Source organism: Vanacampus margaritifer, chromosome 5 (genome assembly GCF_051991255.1).
Source record: "Vanacampus margaritifer isolate UIUO_Vmar chromosome 5, RoL_Vmar_1.0, whole genome shotgun sequence".
Classification (NCBI taxonomy): domain Eukaryota; kingdom Metazoa; phylum Chordata; class Actinopteri; order Syngnathiformes; family Syngnathidae; genus Vanacampus; species Vanacampus margaritifer.
Genome location: NC_135436.1, coordinates 18,169,756 through 18,188,600, shown reverse-complemented (window position 1 = coordinate 18,188,600; position 18,845 = coordinate 18,169,756). Strand labels below are relative to the sequence as shown.

At 37.2% G+C, this 18,845-nt stretch overlaps 1 protein-coding gene and 1 long non-coding RNA gene across 15 annotated transcripts in view; one reads left to right on the top strand and one right to left on the bottom strand.

Moving 5' to 3' along the window:
* The window catches only part of gramd1bb (GRAM domain containing 1Bb), a 108,252-nt gene that overhangs the window by 61,099 nt on the left and 28,308 nt on the right, over positions 1-18,845 (top strand). For 8 of the 14 annotated variants that reach the window (XM_077565648.1, XM_077565662.1, XM_077565655.1 and 5 more), the window contains 5 exons: positions 6,108-6,318; positions 7,844-7,864; positions 10,838-10,861; positions 17,005-17,025; positions 18,446-18,469. In XM_077565648.1, coding sequence (XP_077421774.1) covers positions 6,108-6,318; positions 7,844-7,864; positions 10,838-10,861; positions 17,005-17,025; positions 18,446-18,469 — 301 coding nt within the window. The remainder of the gene's footprint in view (positions 1-6,107; positions 6,319-7,843; positions 7,865-10,837; positions 10,862-17,004; positions 17,026-18,445; positions 18,470-18,845) is intronic. The other 6 variants (XM_077565650.1, XM_077565649.1, XM_077565651.1 and 3 more) reach the window with 6 other exon arrangements.
* LOC144051976 (uncharacterized) lies at positions 10,128-12,520 on the bottom strand. Its single transcript, XR_013294090.1, has 2 exons — positions 12,068-12,520; positions 10,128-10,996 (listed from the first exon to the last, which is right to left on the bottom strand). It is a non-coding gene; the product is annotated as an uncharacterized LOC144051976 (long non-coding RNA).

The following is an 18,845-nucleotide window of genomic DNA, read 5'->3' as shown; positions in this document are numbered from 1 at the left end:
CCCAAAGTCTTGGTATTGTCTTGGTCTCTATACTCTCTAGTCTCAATAATGTGTTGGTCTCAGTTGGTGTGGTCTTGACTCCAGTACACTGCAAAAAGGACTGTAGAAAATTTAAGAAAAAATATAGTAGAATAATAAAATGATTACTTCAAATAAGAAAATAAGAACATTTTACTTTAATTTACCTGAAAGATTTTGAAAAATAAATAGATAATACTAGGCCCATATCAACCACTGCGTTCTTTAAAATAGTATTTTCTGACTAAAAACCAGTAATGTCGACTTTTTTTCAAGCTGTAATAAATAGAACTATTTTCTTAAAATACATGAGTATTTTCTTTTTACGCTTGGATAACATTAGCCTGGGTGTCAAGCAGGGAGGTAACAGGTCCCATTTTCTTTGTCATGACCTAGCCAGGAATTCAACCCACAACCTTCAAGTCTAAGTGTTGGCACTCTACCACTAGGTCACTGAGCTGGTACTGAAAAAAAGGACAAAATTAATTTATTAAATATAACGAAATTAACCATATTACACTTGTCTGTTTTCATACTTGTATTTTTTTCCATTTATCTTATTACTAGATTACGCAAAATCTTAAAATAAGAAAACTCATGAAACCCCAGTTCAGGGTCTTTGATGTTGGTTAGTTGTCATCTTAAAATGTGGGAAATGCCTGTTTTAATCCTCACAGTACTTAAAACTGGCTGTTAACACTCAATGCCAAGACTGCTTGATCAAATAAGATAATTAAATAATAAGTATCTTAAAATAAGCACAATGATCTTGCCTGACAATTTCATTTTTAAGTAAAAATAACTTGCAAATTGTGGTTAAATTTAAGAAATTATATCTTACTTAAGATTTTGTTTTTTGCAGTGTACTAAGATGTGCACTCAATGATGCTAAGCATGGCGGCCCACGTGTCCTTTCACAGCCACGACAGGATGAAGGGCCTTTTGCCAGATGGTTTTCCAGAGGTCAGCAAAACCCTGAAAACAAGCAGGGGCCCCCCCCCTCAGAAAGGCCCGGAACTCTGAGGGTATTGTGGAACGGAACGTTTGGACCGCTTGAGCCCGTCGAATTTAAGCGCTTAAGAGCTTATTTAGACGAAAGACTGTAACAAAGTGGTGCAAGTGACATGCTTGTTTTCCTTTTGCTTTTTTTGACCTATTGGGGATGTGTGTGACATGCATGCAGTGACTGACACCCGAAAGTCCCTCTGCTGTCTGTCCATGCAGTGCATGGCATGCAGATGAGTTGAGCCTCTGATATATAACCCCCAGAATGGATGGGCAGTAGTTTTATGTTCTCTGTTGACGAGACTTAGACTAATGTATGTTTCACATTGCTCTGGGAGACTTCAATATTTTTGGGCATACATTAGTTGTGCAAAATATCTTTGTTTGCCTGCTGTATTTCCTGCTCAGACAGCGCACCAGAAGAGTATATTTAGTCACACACTGAATATTTAAACCACTGTTGCCATAGTGATCTTCACTCTAAGTTGAGATTTGTGTAAACTGCGTAGTCGCGGGCACTGCTCCAAGCAGTATGGCTTTTTCATTGTTAAGCTATTTGTCCGCATTTCTTCTTATCACTGGAGCTAAATATAGACCTCTGTCTTTAGGCCAGTGAATGAGTGCAGCTGTACAGCACTGGCAAGGATGCGTATTGATCATACAAGTAACAATGTCAATATCAATATAGCGTGTAAGCATCTAACTATTTATACAATAATTGATTTCTGATTACTTTTCTGCGGGTAACTAATAGGCCTGCACATCATTTCTGTGTCATGGTGGTAACAGTAGTAGTAGTTCTGTTGTTCTTCCAGGCTTCAAGTCAATATTTAAAAAATGATATGAGTTGAAATAAGTAAAGCATGTGGGAACATTTTCGCCGGATCCATTCAGTTGAATGGAATGAATGAGAGCGAGTCCCATCTTTCAATGTGTCCATTCGTGTGGTCCGCAATAAAGACAAAAATGGGATATATTGAAAGACCAGACTCTCGCATTCTCATTCAAATCTCATTTAATTGGTTAAATACATTTTTACCACAAGCTTCACTTTCATCAACGGGTACTTGAAATGAAATTGCCAATATGGTTAAGTATTGCTATAAAGCACAATAAACGCGTGCTTTCCTTCTGGGTTAAACCCGCAAACTGATCATGCCCCAATCGCGCCCATTTGATTGGTGCCTGTTGTAATGGAGAAACAACGGAGGCCAAGCCAGGCAGGGGCAATGCGGTGCCAGGCCATTCTGGAAACTAACGGAAAAGTGGCTTAAGTGGTCTAGCCCAACAATGTGATTAATGACAGTAGTTCACAGGTGTGAAAATCATGAAAGCTTGCCACAATTTTTCCTTAACTCCTGATCATACTTGCCATGAAATACATATGATAACTAAAAGTAAGGGAAATTATGTAATATGAATAGGTGGTTACCATATAGAACCTATTGAATAAGGGACCTGATGTAAAACTGTCTCACACTTGAACCATACGCCAAAACAAGCACAGTGCAGCTCAAGCTACTGACAAGCAGAACGGTGGAAAAGCGGCAACAGGTGAAAGCTCATCATGGCTACCCATAAGTCAGTCATAAAAAATATATATATGTGCACAATATATATATATAGCCACTGAAGCAGTTTGTGAAACCGAATGTGAACCAGCCAAAATTGAGTTTTTGGCGGCATGTTACATACTTACTCACTGTTAAAACCGGCCTCTTGATGGCAGCTATACTGCAATGTGGCCTGCGATGAAAATAGGATTGATACTACCCAATTAGTTAATTCACTGGCGCTGATACAAAGTGTCTTTGTTATAACATAAATACATATGTTTATCCATAAGTTTTCTATACTGTACTGTTCATCTTCACTAGGGTCCCAGTTGTCCTGGACTGTTTGCCAGCCAATCACAGGACACTTATAGACAAACAACCATTTGCACCCACATTCACACCAAAAGGGCAACATAGAGTAGAATTAATTTGTTTGTTTTCACATGCTTAGTAAAAACAATCAAAATAAAAATACCTATACACTTAATTTTAATGACAAATTATGGTGAAATCAATCATCTTATCTTTCTTAACACAATTCACGAATATACGCTAATAGTGTGCAGCAGTACAGGATAAGGACAAGAATAATTTATATTAGATTTCATTTGTTTGTGCCTGTGTACCTATTGAAGTGGTTATTGGCTATGTGTTCTACAATACTAAAGTGCAACGCTGCAGAAATGTTATGCTCTTCAACAAATATACAATTAACAGATCTAAATGAAGCATTTTCTACTCCGAACCTTGTCACTGTGCACTAATCAACGTTGTGCGTACACAGTGACCAGAACATGATCATCCACAGAACACCAGAGCGGTTAGTAGTCATATAAATGGAGTTAGCATAAACAGGCAGGACTGCATCATCTCTTTGAAGCCTCTATATTGTTTCAGTAACAAATATAATAAAATACACCAAAAAATGACCAGAAGTTAACATCTGAGTTTTTTTTGGGATGTCACTCAATGTTGTGTGGGAAGTTGTTGACTCATCACTTTCCGTATCCACGGTGCAATGGCATTGGCTGTCTATGATGAGTTGATATTTCATTTATGTATGTAACAAGATGAAGGAAGGTAAATATTTTTTTCAGTGGCAATTTGTTTAGAATTGCAGGTGTGACTGATTTTTGCTAATATTAGAATAGAATTACAGCCTAGTGCAGGGGTCACCTACCATTTGGAAACTGAGAGTTATCTCTTGGGTACTGATTAATATCTTCACGTTACCAGTTTGCTACACACATTAATTCATATTCAATTATTTATAAGTAATGATATGTATCTTTAAAAAAAAGTGTTTAGTAAGAAGAAAAAGTATGTTCACAAATTCTTGTTTTTTTTTGCAGTTTCCTCACTTAGATAGAAGATAATCAAACAAATGACAACAACCCAAAAAAAAAAAAAATGCATTTTAATTATTATTTTTTTAATTGTATTTATTAAAGGTTAAAAAAATATTCAAAGCTTTTTATCCTGAGTAGAAAAACTACTTGACCCCTTGTTAATGATGAATCAACTGTGGCTAATCACATTAATTACACAGGCTGAGTGCAAATATAGTATTTTTTGTGTGTGTGATTGTTTAGAGATACCTAATGCAAAGATGCCCAGTTCGAATGGAAATTAGCTTAATTGCTATTCATGAAGGTATTAAAGAAAATCCCAGAGTAAAAGTCAACATGAGCCTCCGTTAGCGATAACAATCTGTACATCGTTAGCCCAAGTGATACTACATGACACCTTGCGTTGACTCTAAAAGGCGCACTCCTGCAAAATAGTGGTTTCATTTTTTTAAAGCCTCATGTTCCAGTTAAGGTTGGACTAATATTTACAAATGCATGTCATTTAAATGTTAGACAAAATATACTCAAGCTCTTCATAGAGTTAGTTCATTTGTTGCATTTTGAAGTGGGGCAATTAGGGGGTGTGAGTCTTGTCAATAGACAGTTTGATACGTAGCTCAATACAATGGGTGTGATATGATTCAAGAACGGTGCAATTTTAAAGTGGAACGATTCGATTCGGTTTGATTCAGTGGAATTATGATTCCATTTGATATGGTCCAGCTCAATTAAAGAGGATATGATGCAATGAGTTTTTGTTGTCATTTAACTTTTAAGTACTGTAAACGTGTTATTTCCTTCAAAGAGATATTTTGCCAATAAATGACAATTCAGCAACGATTCGATTCGATGCACTTTCTGTTAAACCCCTTGTGGCAGTAGTGATCCTCAACTCTTTTTTCTTTTTTTTTTCTGGAGAGCTCAGTATTGTTCATTCGGTAATTTTACAGATTTGACATCATTGCTCTCTTTTTATTTTTTTTTATTTTTTTTGTATTTGGGTGAGTATGTGTATGTGCGTGCGTGCGTGTGTGTGAATGTGTGTGTATTCATTAGTTCACCTAAAACCTATTAAAAAATCCCATACCGTTCACCAAAACCGAACACTTCCAGCCAGAGTCGTGAGGCCGTCAAGAGACCCGAGAAAGGACCAAAGAATGCTCCTCAACTCTAACGTGTTATAGTATACTAAATCAGTTTTGCTCCCTGCTGTGTTGTTGTCGTCGTTAGTGGTGCTAGTTTCCAGTATTAGCTTAGCCTTGATTAACCAGGTTGCACGTGGTGCTTCCAAGCCTGTTAAGCCTTGAGTGATGTAAGTGAGCGGAGCTCTTCGAGGGAAGGAAACCCCTCTGATGTTGACAACTCAATAATTGTCCCTCCAGGATGATGAATGCAATGGATGCGTAATTGTCTGTCCACCGCATCTGTTGCCGACATTTTGGGGTGTTTTGGTGTACAGAATAATGCGGATTTTGTACGGGTTTGTAACACTAGTTGACCAAAAATTGGATTACAGTCTTCAATGTAGATGAAGTGATTACATCTTTGCTAATATATTCATTAAAAATTAACCCTGGAGAACCCAAGAACCCTTTTCTTCTTTGGAAAATTATGAATTATACATTAAATGACTGCTATAAATTCACTGAACACCAAAAAATTTTTCAAATTTTTTTTCAAATTTTTTTTTCAAATTTTTTTTCAATTTATTCCCTAATTTAGGATTAGGGCGAAATTTGACCCTTTGGGATTTAGGGGTATCATTTCGAAAAATCTGAATAACAAAAACTGTCAGTAAACTATTTAGAATTTAAGAAAAATAATCAATCAAATACACAGCTACATTGAACAATATCATTTTTTTGTTTTATTTGTTGCATTTTAGCCATTTTGTCACCGCCACTCTGGCTCATGTAAGTGCAATATTCATCCACTAGATGGCCCCATGCAGGGGTCAGAAGTGGCACTCTGGATTTTTGAAGTTAAATTTGTATTAAAAAAAAAAAAGTTATTTGAGTAGCAGAATTTATGGGGGCCAAATTTGACCCCGTGGGTTCTCCAGGGTTAGATTTGAACCTTGATTATTTTGTTTTCAACTTGATGTACACGTATGATGATTTCATACTTTACCTCTTTGATGTCATCATTTTGATTCCTCGGCATCTTTTTGTCTTTTCAGCACTGCCAGTAACTCAAACAAGAGCACTCCTGCTTGCTCGCCAGTCCTGCGCAAACGCTCGCGCTCGCCCACACCACAGAGCCAGGAAGGTGACAACATGGTGGAGAAGGGCTCGGACCATTCCTCGGACAAGTCCCCCTCCACGCCCGAGCAGGTTGTCCAGAGGACCTACTCACTGCAGTCGGCACGCAGCGGGGGAAAGAACTCAAAAGTGAGTGATGCCGTTTGCTTGTCCAACCCTAGACGCAAAAACTGTTTCCGAAACAGAACAAATTTTAGCGCCCTACAGTTGCTGTTTTGACAGTTCAAGGGACATTTCGTGCAATCTGTCGTACACTGTAAATGTATACAAACCATATAAATTCAGATTCGGATTAAAAGTCAACAAAACAACTGCTTACAAAAATATATGCTCATTTGAAACTACAGTATACTGTTTTTTTAGGTGCCTACCGGTACATTAAAGAGTCCGAAATCTTGAATTTAAAAAATGTGTAATAAATTTGCCTTATAATTCCTAAAACATTGTGTTAACCTGTTAATTTAAGGGGAAAAAATCTAAAAGCTGCATTAAATGCAGCCGATAACACAGTGAAATTACAAATAATTAAATGTCAAGATTTTGAATATCAAAGACTTTGACATGAAATGCCCATCTGGCCGACGTTAGCAATAGAGAATTCAAAGTCTTTGTGAGAGACCCGATGGTCAGTATGGGTAGATTTTTAGAGACCCTATACGAAAATAGGAAATTATTCTCGAAGAATAACCATAACTGCTGGTCTACTGATCTGGGTTTCACAAATTGCCGCGATAGGAAAAAAGAAACACCTAAAATACTTGAAGACTATGAAAAACAAAATTATTTTGTCTGAGGAAGCTAAGTTTGACCTATTTAGCCTCATTTCTATTTAGCATGTGCGTAACAAACCAAGATCAATGGTTGTCTGGTCGTCGTTCAGAAAAGTCCAACTCAACAGAAGCATTGTGGAACTCTGCCAGAGTACACATGATTATAATGTACTCTATAATAATTGTTGGTTGGTTCTCCAAAACTATTTCTATTGAGGTTTTGGTGAATCGTCTTCCCTGTATTGACTGAGCTTTTACACTTAAGTTTAATTGTGCAGCTTTTACACTGATTCTGTTGGTTGTTCACCAGAAGCATTCCAAATACGTTTATATGTACAAAAATTCAATTTCCGAAAGGGGTAACCCATTGGTCTTATTCAGGTTTTAAAAACACAGAATAAGAGCATATTTGGGTTTTTGCGCAAGTTTTCATGGCCTTTCAAAACCTGAAATATTGCCAATATTCGGATTTTAAAAGGGTTATTGCCTGCTTGTAAACATACTTATTGACAATAAAACAATCATTAGAAAGACAATTGTAGCGATTTCTCATAATGCGCTATTTAGCAGTATCAACAGGGAAATGAATGTTCTAGTTTGTTTGAAATGCACACTAACGAAGCCATGTCACTTTCATGTGCTCATTGTCTGTCTACTCTTTACTGTCATTTTCCCATCCTCTTTGTTCACTCATCCACTCACAGTGTGCACTCCCTCCCTCCGCGTTACCGGCCACTTACATGTCACATGATAACCTGTGCCATCTGATGACGACAGTTCTGTTATCTTCAGCTGTTTTTTTTTTCTTGGTGTTAATTTCTTTGTGTTCATCTTTTTTATCTGATTTTGTTTTTTCTTTCTTTCTTCTCCTGTTTGCATGCTAGTCTCACAAGCGACTTTCCAAAGTAAGCATTACTCTTTCTGTTCTTCAAATGTTTCTGTGCTCCTCCTCCTGCTCCTCTGCCCCCCCCCTCCCCTTTGCGTCCCTCCTCATGTCTTGTGAGCCGCCTCTGTGGAAAACATCTCACCCTCGCCCCAGCCTGCTTCTCCATCATGTAAACATGAACACCTCGCTCACCTCCTCTACCTTCCCTCGTGTTTCCTCTGCAGTGATTTGCAATGTAGCGCTTGTTAATTGATTGATGATGATGCTTTTACACTCACTGGCCTCAGCATTATGTACATCTATTCTGCACCAACTAAAGATAACCAAAGCGAGTGTACCGTACCATATAATGAGATCAGAGAAATAAGAATGAATACTTTCCAGGAGTTATACAATATGTAGTATTATTGTGGTTGTAGTTTGCGGTGGTGTAGCACACTTAGAATCAACCGGTCAAAGCGGTAACGTGTCTGTCGCGTCACGAATGAAATGACGCTAGCAGGCTACATTGGGAGCCATTCTCGTTGTTAGCGTCAAAGAGCTCGCACGTGATTGTCAATTAGTCTCTGGCTGCACATGCACGGAGTCAAAGTGGCGGCAGATGAGGGAGAGGGAACGGAGAGAGCAAAGAGAGACAACATGAACACGCTGGTGAGAAATAGGAGGTAGCCTATCCGAACATGTTTAAAAATGTATTGACAATACAATGCAAGAATGTAAAGTCTGCATGGAATACTTATTCTATGATGTTAATGAAGATGCCAGTAAGTCTAATTCCCAGAGATGGGAAAAGTACTTGAGTAAAAGTACAATTATTTGTGTAAAAACAACTTTGGTAAAAGTATCCACTCAAATAATTACTCAAGTAAAAGTAAAACAGTACAGGCGCTGAAATGTACTTGACGAGTAGAAGTCAAAAGTATTTTTACCGGATGTTTCCTCCTACATCAATTTGAAAGATATTAACTAATGGAGCAAAAATAGGTTTACATCGGACAATTGATTCTGTGACTTCAAGTTCAGACATCAAGTTCTGATTATCCTCTGTTGTGGTGGCGCGCATTGCTCTTATATTTGCGGGTTGTTCTAATCTAGCCAATTGCACGTCATGTCGTAGAGCCGATCACAAGCCGGGATGTACGGGACCGTGTGAAACGCTTCATATTATTGGCGGAGCCAGGATACATTGACGCTGCTTTTTCTTCCAGGTCAAGTATTTTAATCGTTTTCATGCTTTTAAAAACAAAAAGTAATGACCTTGTTTTGAAAATGTAAAAAAGTACAGATACTCATGTTAAAATGGAACTGATAAAAGTAAAAAGTAGTTCGAAAAATAAAGTACAAATTACTGAAAAAAAATACTCAAGTAAAGTAACAAAGTAGTTGTACTTCATTACTTTCCATCGCTGCCAATTCCGCTCTTGCTGCTTGATGCTGGAAAGAGACTGCGCAATGTTGTAGTTAGCAAAAGTTATCTGGAAAATGTTTCATTGTTGTTGTTTGTTTGTTTGTTTGTTTGTTTTTGTATTTTAATTTATATTTTGTTGTGTTTTGGATTCAGTGTTGTTTCATTTAAAATTAGTTTAGGAGAAAAAAGTTAAAAGCTTTAATTTAAAAAATAGTTGTTTTTTTTAGCTCTAAATAGAGCAAATAAACAAATAATTTTAAATACATTTTTTTCATAAAATTACATTTCAGCAGAGCTTTTTTATCTTTCATTTAAAATTGGGATTTTATTGTAGCTCTACATAGAGGAAATAAACAAATATTTTTTAATACATTTTATTTTATGAAATGACATTTCAGCATGTCTTTTGTTTTTAAAACAAAACATTTTTTTGCTTTGCTTCTAGACAAGAATAGAAAGTTTGCGGCTATACACAATTTGAATAGAACATTTTTAAACTGTTGACCCTATTAAAAAATAAAAAGTAAACCAATTTTTCATTATATTGTCATTTTGAAGATTGTTATTGATATTAAACCCCTTGCTTCAGTCCCAGGTATTAACCTGCAGGAAAAAAAAGATCCACAAAGTTTGAAAGTCGCTTCTCAAATTGCTTCCCAAATAAAACACGAGCCTTGGGGTTAAACAAAACTGAGCATTATTATCTAGATAATGGAATCATTTGTAATACAGCTCTTGTGCAGATGTTCCAAATGTTTGTAGTACTGGTGCAAAAATCAAATCAAACATGCGTACTCTTATCCTCACAAACCCACCCTATACTATACGACGGGGGGTTCCCAATGAGCTCCCTCCAGGGAATGTGTGATATACATTAAAAGTTTGACACTGGAATTTATTTCCTTACAAAATTCCAAGATTAAATATGAACTTTCTCTCTAATGTGATTTACAAAGTATGTGAAATCCTATGATTTTCCTCATTAATGCAACTTGTTGCTTGGCAAACTCAGAGTTTAAAATGTTCCCTGTAAAGTCACATGCAATGATCAAGACAGTCAACAGCACTGAAAACATAAACAAGAGGGTTGTTTTAAGGCTGCCTCGTGATGCTCTATTTGCTGCAATGCACAATCTGCTCCACACACACTGTAACGCGCACACACAACACAAAGCACATGCCAAATGATTACATCACTCCTCACTTCTGTGCCTCAAACTAAGCCGTCCACAACAACTACCCCCCTCCGCCCGACCGCAATCCCCCACTCGTGTAAGCCAGTCAGCAATGGTCACATGACCCCAGCCATGGCGTGAGGTCGTCCCGGCAACGTGAGCTTGATCACCCTAACCCTAATGCAATCCAAATAAAAGAGCGTGTTCAGCAAACGGGGGCACCCTGCCTCCCAGCGCAAACACCAACAATCACGTCCGCCTGTCTGTCACATGCAAGCAGGTCCCAGCGGTGACATCATCGACTTCAGGCCTGCGTCACGACCGCATTAGACCCTTGGTTTTCTTTCAACACTTGTCTGGTCTGTGCTCATTTGACTCACTGGATGTTTTCTCTTGAATTTTCTTCCAGTATGACAGACTAAACCTGATTAAAGTAAGCATTCTTCTTGTTGTCCTCTGACCTTTTGGCCTTCCTCTCCACTCGAACCCTAGTCTCCCCTCTTCTTCAGTACACGTGCCAATGTAGGATCCTCAGCGATAGCTGTAGTCATCTCAGTGTTCTTCCTCCCTGTGAAAAGACGTGTAATTCTTGCCAGCTTTGGAGGAATGCTCAGAGACGTGCGTTTTTATTTTGTTATTGTGTATCAGATAAATGTCAACAACAAACAGTAAAAATTCCAAAGTCAAGCTTTTGTGTCACTTTGGTCATTTACAGTAAAGGCCAAAAGTTTGGATACACCTTCTCATGCGATGCATTTTCTTTATTTTCATGACTATTTTCATTGTAGATTCTCACTGAAGACCCATTTTCAGCAGTAAAAACTTAATATTTGGTCCAGAATGAATTTGATAACTTCTTGTACAATTAATACCTTCACTGAAGATGACATCACCTGTGCTGAGGAAGTAGGTAACGACCAATCATAGCTCACCTGTTTTCCAGGTTTGGTCAGCAAACTCAAGCCGGCTTTGTTCCTCAAACAAATCTCGTACACACAGAAGCATTTCAAGACTTGCGTGTGTCCACTAGAAGACACTGAGGACGTTTAACGGCTGTAATTTATATGCCAAGTCTGGAGTGGCGCTGTAGCGCAGCCACAGGGAGTTAACGGAAAGCGTAGAAAAAAAATCAGCAAAGAAGACGTACTTTTTTTTTTTCTAACTTAATTGCATTCTACAGAACAAACATGGCTTTGCATGTATCACAACAACATGAAAAAGATGAACACAGGAGAAGTGACAATGGCGGGTGATTCAAGTACAACGCCGCTTGTTGAACGTGGGAATAAAGAAGCAAAAAATATTTTGATGCAAAAGCATAAGCAAGCTAAGGAGGCTGCGCAAAACGACTACGACACGGCTATCCACCATTGTTGACGTTATCAAATTCATCCTGGACAAAATATCAACTTTTTACTGCTGAAAATGGCGAGTCAAGTATCCCCTAAAAAAAAAACTGAAATAATTTAAAATATTTATATATTATAATTTATATAATATAGATTCTAGTTTCTTCAAAATAGCCACTCTTGGCATTCTCACCTCTGAGAACTCTTTCTATGGAATCTTTGCACACATCCACTTCCTTAACTCAATACCCTCCTTGGGCTCCAGGTGGCAGAGTGGTGCCGTCACTTACCTACGATGCAGGTTGGTTTGGGTTCGGTTCCCCTCCTGGGAGACCATGTTTGTGTGAGTGAGTGCAATAAAGAATACCACTCCTTCATTTCCTGTCTTTCATGAGTGGACAAGCTGATTAATCCAGGTGTGCCTGACATCAGTAACTACCACCACAATGGCCAAACACACCTGGATTAATAAATGTGTCCAATCATAAAAGACAGGAAACAAAGGAGTGGTGTTAAATGCAGGAAGTAGTCGAGTCCATGCTGTTGGAAAACCATTTCAGGTGACTACTAAAGCTTATCGAGGGAATGCCAAGAGTGTACAAAAAAAAATCATCAGAGCAAAGAGTGTCTGTTTTGAAGAAACTAGAATATAAAACATGTTTTCAATGATTTCACTTTTTTTAAGTACATAACTCCACATGTGTTCATTCATAGTTTTGAAGCCTTCAGTGAGAATCTGCAATGTAAATATAAAGAAAATGCATTGTATGATGTGAGGGAGCGATCCATCCTCCCTCACTGAAAAGGTGTGCTGGGAGCACTTTGCATGGAGGCGCGGCCATGTGAGTGCAGGCCAGGTGAACCTCATTCCCATTGATTGGACTCACTGGACTGTCTCAAGTGGCAGCCAGGGGAGGGGAAATGGGATACTCTTCTTTCCTTTGTGAAGCAATGTTTATTTGAGAATTGGTAACATGATTTGTAGGAACACAACGTTGACTGCATTCAATGATGTATGTATCTGAATATATTTTTTCCAGTTATGTAGACGTGTTGAAGTGTTTTGTATATGGGCGGGGTCACCCTTCATTTAAGGTTGGTGGTTGAGGCCACCACTTTGTAAGAGGGTTTCAGTAATCTGTTTGGGGGGGCTGATGTATGTGGAGGGGATTCACTGCTGACAATGGTGTATGGTGATTAAAGAAAAAAAAAAAAGGAAAAAAAACAAGAGCTTGCTAGCCTGGTTCCACCCGGGGGTTTTTTCCCACCAACACAGAGGCCACGGCCATCCTCGGCTAGTAAGAGGCCACAACAACTAAAATCTTAAATCTTAATCTTGTGTCCAAACTTTTGGCCTGTACAGTATTGTCCTGGAAGCTAAACAATGTGGACGAGTCATATCAGATTCTACTGGAACGCTAATGACCGTTAACGATGCTGCACTCAAGGAAATGGAAAATTGATGTAGTATTTCTTGTGTAATGTATTTATGCTTAAAATAGTAAATACATTCAATTTTAGTAAGGAAAAAAAACGAGTGTTTCATTACATCAAAATATATTAACTCATTCACTGCCATTGACGACTATAGATTTAATTTTTTATGAAAACTTTTCTTATTGTACATTTATAACAGATATAAAATTAGCATGCGATTAATTACGATTAAATTACCCATATTTATTTTTATTTTTTTTAATTAGGCCCGTTAGGCGATTACTTTTTTTTTTTATTGTAATTAATCACATGACTTCACTAGTTAACTAATGATTAATCTGTTCTAAATTTACAAAAAAAATTTGCCTCGGTTTTCATACTCTTGCTAGCAAAAGTGGAAAAAAAAAGTTAAACTAATAGAAATAGTTCGAATTAATTTTTGACGTCTATAGCCATCAATGGCAGTGAATGAATTAATATTATGGGAATATGAAATATTGTTTAGTGGAATTTAGTCGACACATCCATTTAAAGGAACTTTGTACAGTTTGTCACTTTTTTACTCGCGACTGCCACCTCTGGCCCAAAGCATAACTGCAGCATCTGTGTCAGGCTCGCTCATGGTGCGCGTGCGAGTACGTGCACGATCTTAAAGCGACAGCCACAGCTGACAAACAAAGTCATGACTTCAAATGAGGTAAGAAAGACTCCGCCTCTCCCCTCCCCAAAGAAACTGTGGGTCTACTAAAAAGGGAGGATAAAAACTGATAAATGCAGTCAGAGTAAAACAGTCAGGGCTCTTCGTACTCATCTGGGCATTGATGGAGCATACATGATGTAGAAAAAGCTTTAATATTACCTTTTTAAATGGCACAAAGCACTTTTAAAATTAAGTTTGTGCCAATGCCTTTTTCGTCCACCTGATGTATGCACACTGCGCAGTAAGTTGGCAAGAGGGAAAAAGCGCTCTGGAGATTTTTCGTTGAATTTACATATGGCCATTTGCCGCAGATAGACAAAGATTCAGACAAAACACAAAAAGCACTTTTTTTTTTCCTTTTTACAAATATAGCTATTTTTCAAATTATCCAGGCTATTTCCAGGATATTTTCAGTGTTAGAGTGGTTGTTTCCCTAGGCAAAGGTTGTGGGTTTGATCCTCAATTCTTGTGTTGATGTCAAAGTGTCCTTGAGCAAGACACTGAACCCTAATTTGCTCCCAATGGATCTGGCAGCAGCCTCTCATTGGTGTATGAATGTGTCTGTGATTTGTGAGGCTTCCTAAAGCATTTGCTACATAAATACAGTCTATTTATATTTTTTAGTAAATTAAATAAATTTGACATAATAGTGTTTAGTAAATATAAAAATATGATTATGTATATGTTATGTAAAAATATGTTTATCTTATTCACTGCCATAAATCAATTTTTAAAAAAGATTATTAAAAATTTGGGGCAAGAGGCAATTACATTTTTTAATTGCAATTAATTGCATGACTTCACTAGTTAACTCACAATTAATCACAAATTTTATATCGTTTCTAAATGTACAATAAAAAATTCTAGATTTTCATACTCTTGTTAACAAAAGTGCGAACAAAATGTTTGACGTCATGGCAGTGGATGAATAAAAAAAAAAGATAAAAGATTTGGGTGTCAGGCGATTAAAGTTTTTAATCGTAATTAATCGCATGACTTCACTAGTTAACTCGCGATTAATCACAAATGTCATATCTGTTCTAAATGTACAATAAAAAATTCTAGGTTTTCATACTCTTGTTAACCAAAGTGGAAAAAAATGTTAAACTAATAGAAATAGTTCAAATTAATTTTTGACGTTTATAGCCGTCAATGGCAGTGAATGAGTTAATGCTGTGCAGGCAGGGAAATTCCTCTCCACATTTTTCCTTACACGAAATGGAAACCACCATCTCATAGCAGTCTCATTTGCTTTCTACACCATATTACTTGCTATCCAACTGTCTCAATGCTGTCAAACGTCGCATGCGCTCGCCACATCAAACATGTCGCACGCACGCACTCACACATGCACTTTATCCAGCCGGCACCCTCAAAGTAATTCCTCTCTTGTGCCTCTGTCACCTTCAAATCAGATTAGTCCACATTAGCCCAGCGATTGTCACAGCCAGGCCTCGGCGAGCAGTGAGCAGTGTAGTGTTACGGCAAATGACATGGCTGTAAATGACTGCTTGTCAAATTCTGAAATGCAACAGTGTCCTTCAAAGCAGTTAGCACGTTAGCACATTATGTAACATGTTTTGTTTAAAAGATCAAAAGGACCTGCTCATCATCCTGTCTGCAAAAACCTAATAAAACCAAAGCTGCTGTAAAAACTCTTTTTTTTTTTTTTTTGCTTTGGAAGGTTTGTTTCTTTTTATTTATTTATTTTTCTTTGTTACTTATGTTTCTTTCTTTCTAAAGATCATTTTTCGAGTGATTTCCTGTTTACATGTTGTTGTATGTTTAAGTAATAATGCACAGGATCTCCATCTTTTACCCATATCTCTTCCATGTAGCTCCCCTGAATGATTTCCTGCATGATTCCTATTGAAACGTCACTTTTATAAGGCTGGAAATAATGGTGTCATTGAGATGATTTAAGTTGAGACATTCTGCTGCCCTCTGCTGTTCTGAAGCTACACAGTTTAACGGATGAGCTCATTAAATATGTGAATAAATTTATACTCAGCTTTGATTAACATTGTCAGAGAGTTATTATGATTTTTTTTTCCAATATTATGGTTGTAGTTTGCAGAAGGCACTGAACATTATTAGCTTCATCATTTCAATGATAGAATTTCTGACACACTTATTTTATTGGAACCCATTAGATGATGCTGGTGTAATATTTTTGACATGGTTGAGTCATTGATTTTGTAGAATGCAAAGCAAAGGTGATGTTTTATTTTTATGGCATATGGCCCAGAGTGTTTTGGTGCAGTGGTGGCACAGTTTTCTTTTAAAAGGGATTTTGAAAAATAAATGAATGCTAATATTTCTTGTACTGTATATACACTCAAGATCACAAAGCCTGTTCCTTTTTTTTTTTTAAAGTTCCATCTTGATTAAACTTGATCAAGTTATTATACCTGATAACTACAACCATAATTATAAGCATATTGTTAATTGTATTCATCTCTGACAGAGTTAATCAAAACTGAGCATTATTATCCTAAACATATTTTAAAGTGGAAGTCAATCTTAAACATGTTTTGACAATAATATGTTATATGTGGCCACACTAGTCTAAACATGACATTCTGATTAATATTACATTTTTCTCAGGTAACAACCAATCAGAACTCAGCTTCAGAAAACAGGTGAGCTGTGATTGGTCGTTGCCTGAGCCCTGAGCAGCATTGATGTCATTTTCAGTCGACAGCAAGTGGCAATATGGCCGCCCCCTGAGATGGATAAAAACGGCTGGATTTTGCTGCTTAACTCATATTCCACTAACACAATATTAACCAGAATACCATATTTATTTATTTACTTATTTGTTTATTTATTTATGTATTATGAAAAAGATTATCATATTTAGACTAGTAGGGTGGCATAGATCATATTATTGTAGAAAAAAAATTGGCGTTGACTTCAGCTTTAAATACACTTTTTTCATTGGATTTATTTAGAATGGGCAAGTATTCTAGCTACACTTTGACTTTCACACGGGCTGGTCATTTTTCACATCCCTGGCAGAGTAAGTCGCAATTTAAATAATCAAAATCTCCTTTCTCTCTCTTTTTTTTTATCTCTTTGCCTCTGCAGAAGAGCCAAAGCTGGTATAACGTAAGTGCTCCTTTTCTTCCTGTATATGTCATTGACGTGCTTTTGTGTGTTGTTTACGAATGTGTGTGTATTGCTGACATGTCAGTTTCGAAACAAAGAACAACAGGTGCTTTTGATCTATGTTTATACTGGCAACGCGTGTTGTGCTTGATTCTACTATTGTATTTATTCATCTGATTAAAATTAAAGGTACTTAACTCGTTGAGACAGTTTTAGCCATAAAAAGTTAATATTTTGTCCAGAATGAATTTGATAACTTCATTATTTTTCATGTAGAATTAATACCTTTAAAAAAAAAAAAATCCACTTTCTGTTGGAAATTGACATCACCTGTGCTGAGGAAGTAGGTAACGACCAATCATGGCTCACCTGTTTCCTGGGTTTGGTCAGCAAACTGAGCCATGATTGGTCGTAACTCGTTACCTACTTCCTCAGCAAAGGTGATGTCATCTTCAGTCAACAGCAAGTGGAAAATTTTGTTTTTAAAGGTATTCATTTTATACAAAAAAATAATGACGTTATCAAATTCATTCTGGACAAAATCCTAACTTTTTACTGCTGAAAATGGCTCAATGAGTCAAGTATCCCATTAAAAAAAAACTTTCAAGAGGAGCAACAAGAGTAGTATTTTAGTAGGGAATGCCCCTTTTTTTTTGCTGGAAATACACCAGGCCTGTTTATGTACAGTGTGTACCATGCCAGCAAATACACCATTTGTCATGTTGAGACAACCTGACAACTGTATAGCAGAATTTGACAAATAAATATTCACATATACATGTCATGCCAAAAAGGAGTTTATAAGCGCAGTCGTGCTTCAGTTAACTTTTTTGTTTTCGTGGACACATATCTCTCCTCTATCATCATAGAAGCAATGGTGAGACTGTGAGAGTATGTGACGTATGTGACGTTCCACTTTGCCAATTCAGAGTTTTCGCAAATTGCCATGAAACCAAAGTGTGTCACAGTGGGTTTAATCAAGAACAGAATCATTCAGGAATTGCCAAGTTCTCCATAAATCTTAGATATTTCTGACTCTTACTCAGAAATTGTCGACTGCAATGTGGAAAAAAATGGAAACTGTCACTTCAACAGGCGAATAGAATCTTGCAGTTTTTCCATCATACCACTAGGTGGTGTGCTAACTCTGTAAAACAGCGACAGCGCCGATGGGCTTCATGCCAAATCTTCCATTGACACACTTTTTGACTGCCTGTTATTTTGGTTAAGCCCACACAGTGCACAAGAATAGGAATGTTGGACTTGATTCCTCAGCCTTGAACCTTCCCGGCCCAAAAACGTGTTTTGTTATATTTGTACCAAATTCCTTTTAAATGATGATGATATTATTATTATTATTATTATTATTATTATTATTATTATTATTATTATTCCCTATGTGTTTACAATCTCTCCCCAGCATGAAAGACAACACATCATGAGAGTAAGCATGACTTGCATTTTTTTGCTCACTCTGGCCTGTCAAGCTGGCAGCATGATAACAATCTATTCAGTCTGTTTGTCATTTCATTTACCGAGTGCTGTTGCCACCTCGCTGCAATGCCAAATTACACGTTTGGATGTATATTCATTTAGAAAGCTTCAAATACATGAGAATTATTGCTTAATGGGTTATGTCCAAACCTATTTCCGGTTGGCGTTAAATTCTGCAGAAGTGTGAATTTCTGTTCTGACTTCTAATTCTGGTATGCAACAGGTGGCAACAGACGCATGGAGGTTCTCACTGTACTAAACAAATCCAACAATAGGGGGCTACGGGCAAGATTTGAATGCCTTTACATTACATGGCAATGGAGCAT